The sequence below is a fragment of the Dermochelys coriacea genome, chromosome 5, assembly GCF_009764565.3.
Source record: "Dermochelys coriacea isolate rDerCor1 chromosome 5, rDerCor1.pri.v4, whole genome shotgun sequence".
Lineage (NCBI taxonomy): Eukaryota > Metazoa > Chordata > Testudines > Dermochelyidae > Dermochelys > Dermochelys coriacea.
Window position 1 is genome coordinate 24,469,568 of NC_050072.1, and position 12,972 is coordinate 24,482,539.

A 12,972-nucleotide genomic window follows, 5' to 3' on the forward strand; every position below is an offset into this window, starting at 1 on the left:
TAATAGAAAGCTGCCAGCTGGAAAAGAAGGGTGTAATTATTTGTGAAGGAAAGGCTGGGTTAAAAAAATTTAGCAACCAACAACCAAAAAGCTCCAACAAAATTCATACCATTCAATCCACAAGCTTGTTCCTTGTCTGTTGTGGTCTCCCGCCGTTGCCTTAAAGCATTTTGAAGGATATTTGCCCTGTAGATTATGTGTGGGTATGCTATTCCCTCTTCCAGTGGATGCTTTTTGACAGGCTCAATGAAGTAGTCTCCATGGGGCAGACGGAAATATCCAGTCTGAAAATAAGTACAGAAATGTTAATTTCAACTGCACCTGTCCAGCACTCTGATTCAAATCTGAATGAGTCTGGATGTTCCCTCACATCAGCAGCTTTGGGCTTTTCTGATAAGTTAGCCATGTTTCACTCAACAGCTTTATATGAAAACAATAGGGTTTGTTTGTTTTTCACTCCTTTTTTTTCTTTGTAACATAAGATACAAAAAGAGAAACTTTGAAGTCTTGCTAGGAACTCAGAACTTGAGGGTAATAAAAATGGAGGATGCTGCTATGACAACTCACTACCATTATAGTCCTGCTGGGCCCAGCTTACAAGAGTTGCTCACATGAACTCCTTTCTAAGAAGCTGTGCCCCTCTTCATCATTGCAAAGGTTTTCAGACTTCAACAAAGCTGACAAAAGAGCAAAGTTAACCAGTCAAAATGCTGCATTCATGATACAGTAGAATAATCTTTTGTTTTCCTACAGCTGTGCACCTGTGCCCTAGACAACAAAACTTGTATAGAGGCTGTTGCACAATGGGGAAGAATAATTCCCTCCACTGAAGTAATTACAGGATGAAATTTCATGGCCAGTATTATACTGAAGCTCAGACTAGATGGCCCTAGTGGTCCCTTCTAGTCTTACAATTTATGAAAGCCTTACTCTCCTCTGACCTCACAGTGAAACAGGAGTGTTTTTTCCATAGATTTTAAGGCCAGAAGGAACCATTATGATCATATAGTCTGACCTCCTCCATAACACACGCTGTAGAATTTCTCCCAATTTCTCCATCAATCTCATAACTTCTGGTTGAGCTAGAGCATCTTTGATTAAAGACATCCAATCTTGATTTCATGGGATTGTTTTAAAAATCCCAGCCCTGATTTCTAAGAGCTACATTGGGAGATTAGGCACTGTCATGGAGAACTCAGTTCAGTCTCCCCTGCCACCCACAAAGCATTTTTAAACAAAGATTACCAAACTTTTAAACAGGACAGCACAGCCCCCCCACTTCAGCATACACATTGGACCAATAGCAATTCTGCTTATAGACTTGCTTTAGATCCAACACCAGCTGCACATAACCATGCGTGTGGTAGATTGATGATCCTCCACAGCTATCCACCCTCCCTTTTTGTCTCATTCTGGTCCCTGAATTCTTCTCCTTTCCTAGCTTCACACAAGAAAGGCAGAAAAGATCACCTGGCAGACACACTCCAGCCTTGCATAGCCAAATTCACAAGAAAGGACAGATACACAAGAAAGAAAAATCATCATATTCTCAATTCCCCATGTCAGCAAGAATAATTAATCATGAGCTATGTGTATTACCTGCTCCACAGCCAGCCCAAGTTCAACAAGTCCAGTACGGATCCAACAAGTTCTGCTCCAAGGTTCAACCTTTCCAGACACTTGCTACAAACCTCTACAAAGGCTAGGATGTTATATCAGGGTTGTATTAAGGCTACTTACTTAGTAATGAGAGGCCAGATTTCTCTTAAAAAGAGTGGGTTATAATGACAGTACTGTCTCCAAAACCCTAGTTCCAAACATCCCAAATTCTTGGAGAGTCTGGATCTCTGTCTGAGCTTTATGCTCGGGCCAAATAATGTTGTATATAGTATAGAAGTTTGTTTAGGAACTGGTAAACATAGTTAACACAACCTGCCCTCAGACATTCCCACCAAAAAGCATATTTTTTGCTATGGGTGGAGATTTGTTTTTGGAATCTTCTAGCTTCTCACTGTAATAAATTGTCCCAGGTCACCTCTGTTTTGAAACCTACAAAACTTGACAATGGCTGGACAGCTGGTGTGCTGTGATCACTACTTATTAGGCTAATCATAACAATCTTCTGCCCTCCCGTATCAGTTTGTTGCAGCCACCTGTTGGGTCTCATATACTTATGTTCAAAGCTTTATGAACCAGGGAGTCTTATTTGTGTGTGTGTGTGTGTGCATGTAGTGCCTAGCTAAACCCATGAGAAGAACCTGTACGAGCTACCACAAAAACAAACAATCAGGAGGTCTCATGGCAAGAGTTGTACAAAACTTTGATAAATGAAACCTGGGGAAGGTTATTGGGTTCAGAGATTTGTTACAAAACTTGAATCTCACAGAGGTTTGCAAACCTTTTATGGGAACTGAGTCAGCCCAGCAAACTACCCACCCTCTATCTCTCTCTCCAATAGATCCTGGCTCACCCTTACCCTTTGTTGTGGTCTTCAAGGTGGTGGGACAGTTGGTCTGTAATCCCCTCCAAAGTCTTCAAGTAGTGGCAATCTTTAGGGGCAACGAACTGGCACACTCTCATTGAGTCTTCAGGAGGCAGAGCACATGGGCCTGCTCTTCCTTATCAAAAGTTGACTAGTGTCTGCAGGAGGGGAGGGAAGGAGTCATGCTAATCCTCCTTTTCTAGCAGTGGGACTAGGAACTCCTCCTCTGGTCCTGCTTCTGTTTCTACTATTCTGTTCTATAAAAGTTCTTATATCACCCTCAATCACTATATAGTGTCTGAACAGTAGTGCATTGGAGTGTGACTTACATCTCTCATGTATGGTTTATTCTCCCATCCTCTCCCCAGGGGGAGAAGTGTGTGTGCAGTGTAGCATTGTGCTAGAATATGATTTTTGTTGTTTTATTTACACCTCTCCTCTCTTAGAGAAGGCAACATCAAAGAGGTACACCTTGTAATTGGAGTGGGAAGTGGTAAGATTTGTAACAGTCTTTTGTTTCTAAGGGAGTTTATCCCAGTGTGTCGGATCTGCCCACAAGAAAGCTCTGTCTCCTACCCAGATGACTTTAACCCTTGTGATAGAAAGTTCCATTGTGCGTCAGGAGTGGAGCCGCTGATCATAGTCTTTATCCCAGAGCTTTAGTAGGTCTTTAGATGTACTGGGCCCAGGCCTTTGACTATTTTGAAGATAAGGATCAAGACCTTGAACTTGACCCGATATTCTGTGGGAAACCAGTGTGGCAAGTGGAGGACAGGTTTGATTTGCTTGTGATAGCCCATGTTGCTGTAGAGATGTTCTGGCTCTTACACAGGGTTGCTGATTCATGATTTTATCATGAATCTTGCAATAGCTGGTGTTTGTCTTAAAGGTCCAGTTCCTGGAATCCTTATACTAAGGGAGAATCTAATAAAAGATTTTATGAGCTCTCAGTTGTAGAGAAAAGTTTGAAAATATCAATACAAAAGGCTCAATACACAGCTGCCAAACAAGAACTCAAAATGTATTTTAAAATAATCTCATGATTTATTAATGCCTGGGTTTGTCAATATTGTTTATGTTATTCTGGGTTGACAGACCTCAGAGAACAGTTGTCACTGAAAGGGAATCATGAGACTCACAGTAAAACTAAGGTTTCAGAGTAGCAGCCGTGTTGGTCGGTATCCACATAAAGAAAAGGAGGAATTCAGTGGAAAAAGCATTCAGTGGAAAATACAGTGGGGAGATTTTATATACACAGAGAACATGAAACAATGCCACTACAATGCATCCGATGAAGTGAGCTGTAGCTCACGAAAGCTCATGCTCAAATAAATGTGTTAGTCTCTAAGGTGCCACAAGTCCTCCTGTTCTTTTTTTTAGTAAAACTAAGGAGTACTACAGCCATCTGAACTAAAACGACTTATAAATGCATTAATACTGAAGCAATTCAAGATCTCAGAGCTATTCCCAGGCACAGGGAAAAATGTTGACTTACTATATGGTAGTGACCTTACAGACATATTAGGAGGATTAATGTTTGCTCGGCACTCTAGGATCTATTAAGTGTTCAGTTATGGGGCATCTGTGTCAGGGGACATTTTCTCCCATTTTCTGTTGTCTTGCAGACTTGCGCTCACCAGCCTCTGGACCATATTGATATTTAGACATTAGCAGACTGCAATGAAATAAAATGGCTGGGATGAAACTATCTACTGTTCTAATGCCACGGGATTGAGTAGAATGTATTATATTCACAGTGCAATGAATTTGCTTTTCCACAAGGAGAAAGGTCATGTAGAGAGAGTCAACTTTCATCTGCTGTAACAAAAATCAATTTTCTCCACAGCAAGTATTCATGGATTCTACATTCTACTAACTTACTGGACTTGTCCGAACCTTCTTGACAAAGTAGGTATGCCGGATCGGGGGGGGCTCACCTCGGGTCTCAAATACAGTCTCCTCCTGAGGTCCTTTCCCCCAGTTCATGAATAGATGGCAGAGGAGAGCTCATTCAGACCCTGGCTTAAACATGACTGGTCAAGTACTCTCACATGGTGGCCTCTCTAAACCATTGCCCATATCTAATGAGATGAAACGAGGCACTATGCTGGGACCAATCCTCTTTGCTCTCTTCTTCACAACTGTTCTGAAATACGCAACTGACAAGCTTTATAATGGCATCTACATGAGGTACAGAACTGGTGGAAAAGTCTTCTGTCTCCAAAGGCTCATGGCAAAGACAAAAAAGTCCATGAGGAACTCATATGTGAAGCCCTTTTTGTGGATGATTATGTTCTACTTTGTCACAATGAAAGCAACCTACAGTTTATTCTTCACAGGTTATCCCAAAAAAACTAAAGAGTTTGGAATCACTATCAGCCTGGAAAAAACTGAAGTCCTCTTCCAATCAGCCCCATTAACCACTACCACGGAGCTAAACATCTCCATTGATAGTATAAAATTAAAGACCATCAATCACTTTACATACCTTAGCAGAACCATTGCAAGTGACAGTTCCCTGAATCAAGAAATATCAAACAGAATACAAAAGACAAGCCAGGCTTTTGGAAGACTTCAGCATAGGATACTCAATCTGCATATGATCAAACTGTCAACAAAACTCAACTGAAGAAGAGCTTGTTGTCACTCGAAAGCTTGTCTCTCTCACCACCAGAAGCTGGTACAATAAAAGATATTACCTCCCCACCTTGTCTCACTAATAAAACTGATGATATTCAGTAAAAGCTGTGTTATCTAGCCCTGTACCAACCAGAAAGCTCTATAAACCAGCATTTCTAAGCTTCATAGAAGCCGTACCTGGCTCCATGTGGCACCCCGGAAGGGCGACATGTCCCTGCTACTCCTAGGCGGAGGAACAACCACGAGGGGTTTGGAGTGTGGGAGGGGTGCGGGGCATGGGCTCTGGGAGGGAGTTAGGGTACAGGATGGGGCTCAGGGTAGGGAGTGGGGTGGGGGAGGGGGTTCGGGGTGCCCGATTTGTCCTAGGCGGAGGCACAGCAGGCAGCTCTGCGTGCTGCCTCCGCCCACAGGTCCTGCCCCTGCAGCTCTCATTGGCCGCGGTTGTCAGCCAATGGGAGCTGCGCAGCCAGCGCTCAGGGTGGGGTAGGGGCAGTGCCATTCCTCCACCTAGGAACAGCAGGGACAGGTCACCGCTTGCAGGGAGACAACCGTGGTGAGCGCCCCCCAGATCCAGCACCCCGCACCCCTTCCCATGCCCCAACCCCCAGCCCCACACCCAAATTCCCTCTCTCTTAGTTAACTGGCATTTTTCACCTACCAGCACCCCCCGCCCCCATTCTCCCAACACACTGGATAAAAAAGATTTTACTGTACAATGCCTCAGTGATTGTATCCCTTTTATACTGGTATGAAGCATGGACAACTCATGGCAGACACATCAAGAAACTAGAAAAAGTATCACATGTGCTGTCTTCACTCTATTCTGAAGGTCAGCTGGCAAGACAAAGTTTCAAACATTAACGTCCTTGAAAGATCAAAAACAACCAGCATCGAGACAATGATTAGCAATGATCAGCATAAGGGAATAGCTCATGTTACCAGAAAGGGGGATGAAAGACTCTCAGAAAAAGGCTTCTTCAGTAGATTGAAACATCTTTAAGCAGAATCTCAAGTTATGTGGTAAAAATATTGATAATTTCAAAGACACAGCCTAAGACAGATCTGAATTGAGAACATCTTTCACTAAAATTGTAAACACTTTGAGAAAGACAGAGGCAAAAATGTGATTGAAAAAAGGGCCAACCATCATGCCAATTCTTCAGTGACAGCTTACATCTTCCATCTGACATCTGTTCATGACCTTGCTCCTAAAACAGCCACAAGAGAACACACATGATGCAATTGTCAGATATGACATATAACCATATAATACATATGCTGTTACCCTGAAATCAGCGCATGGGTTGCTTTTCGGTCTATCTTAATGGCAGTTTGCACCACTGCCACCACATGAAGGGAAAGCAAACAAGAGGAGCAGATAAAGGAAAAAGGTGGGAATGGCAAAGAAGATTCTTATGATGTAATGCAGATTCTCTTGACTGGATTCCCACCCCTAGAAATCAGTCAAAAACTGACAAGTGGGTCACCAGCATCTTCCACACAGTTCTGCACATCTGGCACAAAGGTGTTCTCTTTTTTGTTCAACATCTTCATTAACAATCTGGATGATGGGATGGATTGCACCCTCAGCAAGTTGGCGGATGACACTAAGCTAGGGGGACAGATATATATGCTGGAGGGTAGGGATAGGGTCCAGAGTGACCTAGAAAAATTGAAGGATTGGGCCAAAAGTAATCTGATGAGGTTCAACAAGGACAAGTGCAGAGTCCTGCACTTAGGATGGAAGAATCCCATGCAGTGCTACAGTCTGGGGGACTGACTGGCTAAGCAGCAGTTCTACAGAAAAGGACCTGGTGATTACAGAGGATGAGAAAGCTGGATACAAGTCAGCAGTGTGCCCTTTGTTGCCAAGAAGACTAAAGGCATATTGGGATGCATTAATAGGAGCATTGCCAGAAGATCAAGGGAAGTGATTATTCCCCTCTATTCGGAACTGGTGAGGCCACATCTGGAGTACTGCATCCAGTTTTGGACACCCCCCCCCCCACTACAGAAAGGATGAGGACAAACTGAAGAGAGTCCAGAGGAGGGTAACAAAAATGATTAGGGAGCTGGGGCACATGACTTATGAGGAGAGGCTGAGGGAATTGGGCTTATTTAGTCTGCAAAAGAGAAGAGTGAGGAGAGATTTGATAGCTGCCTTCAACTACCTGAAGTGGGGGTCCAAAGAGGATGGAGCTAGGCTATTCTCAGTAGTGGCAGATGACAGATCAAGAAGCAGCGGTCTTAAGTTGCAATGGAGGAGGTCTAAGTTGTCTATTAGGAAAAACTATTTCACTAGGAGGGTGGTGAAGCACTGGAATGCGTTTCCTAGGGAGGTGGTGGAATCTCCATCCGTAGAGGTTTTTAAGGCCCGGCTTAACAAAGCCCTGGCTGGGATGACTTAGTTGGGGTTGGTCCTGCTTTGAGATGGGGGTTGGACTAGATGATCTCCTGAGGTCTCTTCCAACCCTAATCTTCTATGATTCTATGAATTTTTTAGTAGCTATCTAGAGAACGATGAGCCAAAGTTCTTTTGGGGAGGATCTCTCTCTTCTCCACCACACACACAGTTGTTTCACAGAGTCCATGTTCATTGATGCTAATCAGAATAATTTTCCCTTACAACAAACTCTGTGCTTGACTAAAGAGCAACTAATTTACTATCAATAACTTTTCCTTCTGAACCTCAATCCTGTCAGTGCCAAAGTAACCACCCTGCTCTCTAGCTTGGTTGGAAATGAATTAAGCTACACTGAATTAACGCCACTTTAGTTTTGAATGTGTACACACACAGAGGTTTAATGCAGTTTAACTAATCCACTTTAAATTCATACCTTTAGATGAGGGTCCCCATGTAGACAAGCCCATGTGAGAGGAGGGATTAAGTGGGAACATGTCATACTGCCTTCTACATGTTATCTATTGTTGCCTCCACAACAGCTGTTTGTCTCTTTTTACCATCAGTTCAGTGGAAAAAGGAGACATGGTGGGAAGAGGCCGCAGCCCATTGGTGTTGCACATGAAGGCATCTTTTCTCAGGCTGGGAGCCATCACTAAAACTATATTGCTGTTAGGTGGGCAATTTAATCTTTGATCTTTAAATATTCAGGGTAAATAGGCCAAATCCCCTGAGATGGGATATTAGATGGATGGGATCTGATTTACTATAGAAAACTCTTTCCTGGGTATCTGGCTGGTGAATCTTGCCCATGTGCTCAGGGTTTGGCTGATTGCCATGTTTGGGGTCGGGAGGGAGTTTTCCTCCAGGGCAGATTGGAGAGGCCCTGGAGGTTTTTCTGCCTTCCTCTGTAGCATGGGGCATGGTTGACTGGAGGGAGGCTTCTCTGCTCCTTGAAGACTTCAATAGCTCAGACATGGGTGAGGTTTTTCATAGGAGTGGTGGGTGACATTCTGTGGCCTGCGCTGTGCAGGAGGTCGGACTAGATGATCAGAGTGGTCCCTTCTGACCTTAGTATCTATGAATCTATGAATCTATAATGGGCATACCTCAGTGATGTTGGCCCTAGTAGCAACAGAGTTGAAAGCATCCCCTGTTATCCAATAGCAAAGGTTATGGATGATGGCCCAAGATTTGTAGATCTTGCAAGAATGGGACATTGTCAACTCCCTACACACTTTTGTTTTGCACTGAGTCTTAATACTGCTGCACCAAACAAAAATACACAAGAGGCCTATCCTGGTTTCCAGCTCTACATATTAGGCTCCACTCACACGACAGTGTGATTCCCAGCTCACATACATATACTCATAATACATCAATAAGAGCTAATGCAAGTATAAGTAGCAGCATAGCAACAGAGGTAGCAGTAGCATAGCTTAGCCACGACAAGTACAAACCCACCTGAACCATGTGGGTACATACTCAGCACAGCTAAGCCATGTCCCTGCTGCCACCACCCCGCTACACTACTATTTGTACTTGCGGTAGTTCTCATCAAGCTACTGCGAGTAAATGCATGCAAGCTGGAGATCACATGCCTGGCTCCTAGTGTAGATATAGCCATAGATTCTATGGTTATGGCTGAATGAGTAATCAAGACAGACACCCAAGTGTGTAGTATCCTACATTTCACCATTTACAGATGGCAATACAGTGTGTGCAGACATATCAGAGATTTAAAATGTTCCCCTTTTTTTTGTCCTGTTTGTGTAAAGTAGAGATTGACAGGCCAATTTTGGAAGAAATAAAAGCCCCTTCAAAACTTTCATCCATTTCTTGTACTGAATCATTTTGCATTTTCTAACAATGTTCCGATAAACTTATCTCATTTCCACTTTGAACTGTGACCAAGAACTGGAGGTGCCACGCTCCATGAGAAAAGCTGTTCTCATGCCATTTGCAGCTGTGACTGCTAGGAGAAGTATGGGTAATCATGAGCAAAAGGCTGCTCATATGAGATTTCCTGCAGTCTCAAGAGGTTTGGGAGCTTCCACATGATTTGTCCATCAAGAACAAGCTCTACCCATCACTAGCTCACTTGTCACTGGCACCATTTGGTAAATGACAAGCTGTTTATTGAAGAATAAATCTGTCTCAAAAAATCAAAGAAAAACAATGAGATACTCTGAAACACTAAGTAGAATTTCATTCACAATGGTCCCTAAATCTCACTTCTTTCATAAAGTCTTTCTATAATAACCCAAATTCATAAATCTTTTAAAAACTAGACCCAGGAGACCCAAAATATTTCAGATAAAGACAATGCAATAATTATCTGGGGCTAATTGTATTCATATAGGAACTATGGTTTTCATATGTGCACAGCATCATGTACGCCTATAAGAGCTTTATGAGGGCTGAATAAAGAACAATGAACACAAACACAGACTCCTATTGGTATGTGACTAGTTTATTATATATTTCTCTGTGCTAATAATAAATATCAGCACATTGTACATTAGCAAGAATAAATAAGATTATATCACTTTTTCTACCCTCAGGTATATCCATGATATAAAAATGCTATTTCAATACTAAAAACTTGATACATTATATTTCAAACACAAGCCCTCTCAGGGGAACAACTGACGTAAAAGGAGTTTGGTTGCCTGTTCCCCATGTTAAAAAAAGAAAGGATGCTTAAGTAATTTTGAAGCCAAGTTAATAAATAGGAAAAAATACACTGTCCTCAATTTCCTGTTAATTTCCTTTCAATGAAATGTTGTTTTCTGTGTGCATCAATGCTGTTTGTGTAGAAGTGATTGTCCGAACAGGTTTTCAGCTTAAAGGTATCTGCTGATGGCTCACACAGCTCCAATAACACATTCGTTAATTAATGTAATATACTGTGGGATCTGTATAGTATATACGTCACGAAAGGTAACGATCTGCACTGAATAGAAGAAAGTTTTAATTATTCTTCAACTTAAGAGCTTTAGTTTGTTACTTTTTTGTAGTCAGCATTGAGAAAATTTCCTTTGCTATTATATGAGCCTCCAGTTAGTGTTCTTGAAGGTTTGTTATTTCCTACCCATTGTTGTCTTCTGAATCATGAACATAAAAGCAATGTAACAAATGAAGGTGAAGAAACTTAATCTAGAACCCAGCAGAGGTCAAATTGATAAGTGAAACTTCATTGCAAGAAAACATGTGGTCTGCTGCTTGCACCACGCAGTTTGGATGACAGGATGATGAACTCTGATATCTGAACTGAAATGCATTCACACTGGAGGTGCCCTATTTGTGTTCATTGCCAAACATCTGTCTCAATCTTTTCCCAAGAAAAAGTGATACTGCAGTACAACTGGCATTATTTAACTCAAGCGTCTGTGAAAAACTACCGTATGTAACTGGAAAAGAGCTGGCTGGGAAAAGGTTACTGCCTTCTCCTCTCCTGCCCCACCCAAGGAATTTTAGAAATTATTTGACTTTTCAGCAAAAAATTGAAAACTGAAGTCGAGCTGGAGAGCCCAGAACATAGAGGAGAATGGAAGCATGAGCTACCAAAACGACAACTGCCAAGAGACACTGCTATGGCATATCTGAATCAATGTTTTTGGCTGACGTTTTCCAGGTGTTTAGTTTTTGACAATAAAATGGACAAAATGAAAAACCACAACACAACCCCAGGGATTTTCCATGGAGAGCAGAGATGTTTCATGAAAAATTTCACTTAGTCAAAGACCCAATTTTCCATCGAAAGAACTTTCACAGAAGATTTTTGACTGGCCCAAAATGGGAACCTGAAGTAAACTTTTCCCTACTTGGGAAAAGGGAGCAGGGAGAACAACAACTAGATCCCATCCAGCTGTCATATCAACATGCCAATAACTACACTCAACTCTGTTTCTTCTTTTCATCAAGCCTGGACAGAACAGCTTCTCTTCTCTTCCAGTGCCTGGCAGAGATAGGCAGAGAGGGCTTGGATGAAACTTAAGTGGTTTACATTAACTCCAGTTAAGACTGATCAAAACAATCATAATCCAATTTATCTGCATTAAAATAAACTATGAGAAAATGGAAAGGGGAAAACAAAGATAGGGTAAGTCCCGTTCTCACTGATGCCCAAGCAATGCACAGCTGTTACACACATTAATATTTATGGCCAACATCATTTGGATATCATCTGTCCTAACTCACCAAGAAACTTTCTTATGGGCTTCCCAAAGCGTTGAAAGCAAATGTTTTTTTTAAATCCTCACGCTGAAGAAGTTCATTTAAAAGAAAAAAAAGACTTTTGTTCACTCTCTAAGCCATGGCTTCCTCTTTTATTAAGTTTCACATATCTGTCTAGCAACAATGCCATCATCCTTTAAATGCACTGGATATTATTGTTCCATTGTGGGAGCTGTTCCACATAATAGTCACTCATCCATGTGGTTATGATTGCCCTACAGCCCATTGCTTGAAGATTTGTATCAGTCTCACAAAACATATTGCCTTACTGCTTGTCCTCATGGTATTCAATTGTCGGTGGACGAAGCTATCCGCAAAAAAAGGTAGATAATTGTCATTTGCCCATGTATCTGCTTGGAGCCACATTAATTTCTGCATGGACTTCCGCCTGGAAAGCCACAGGATTTAAGGGGTTCATGCCATATAGAACAGCTGCTTCTTGAGCCACCACACATCTTTGACCACACACAGCCCCAGCTGTATGCTGTTCACGGTGTCACATATCCATAGCTCCTCCCCTCCACTTTCCTCATTTCCTCTCCACACTGTCCAAAAGCTGTTAATCCTTCTTCGCTTGAGCCAGAACTATCAGCCAGCCATGGATATGACCACAATCAGCCCTTGTTTCATCTAATAATCTCTTTACCACTGCACAGCTACATGAGCCTAGTTTTTAGATTCATTAACACTCTCCAGCATGCAGAACAGAGCCTTCTTTGCATTGTTTGGTGTTTCTCCCTTACAGTAATTGTTACTATTCTGCCATCTCAGAGGATTTTCTCTTCTTCCTCCCTCCCACCAGTTCACACAGTTTGTGAGTCAGAAGGTCCGGAACTGTTGATGCCAATTAGCTCCACAAAAAATGCAGACCCCTTTTACAGATGAGGGATATTTGCTTTTACTAAAGCACTGAGTGCAAAATTCTTGCAAACTTCACATACATTTGAAATTCCAAAATAACTTAGCAATAATAGTTCTGAAAATAAAAATTGTTTAGTTCCCCTCCAAAAAACTCAGGTTGGAAAAGTAGAAGAGCACAGCAGCTGCTCCATTCTAGGAAAATCCTCTCAAAATACCCTGTTTCTCTCTTTTGATTAGGACTGCTCCAAGAAGCCTATAAACTGAGGGGACTGCTTGTCCAAATGATTTGTTTCTCATTAATTCCAAAACTGTCGCTTATGCAAATGGAATAAATGTAATAAAAATGGTT

General features: G+C 42.0%; 1 protein-coding gene across 2 annotated transcripts in view; it reads right to left on the reverse strand.

Annotated features, from left to right (window-relative positions):
• ADAMTS12 (ADAM metallopeptidase with thrombospondin type 1 motif 12) overlaps nucleotides 1–12,972 on the reverse strand; it is a 328,935-nt gene that overhangs the window by 220,115 nt on the left and 95,848 nt on the right. For both annotated transcript variants that reach the window (XM_043514501.1, XM_038403775.2), the window contains exon 3: nucleotides 110–284. In XM_043514501.1, the coding sequence (XP_043370436.1) occupies nucleotides 110–284 (175 nt within the window). The remainder of the gene's footprint in view (nucleotides 1–109; nucleotides 285–12,972) is intronic.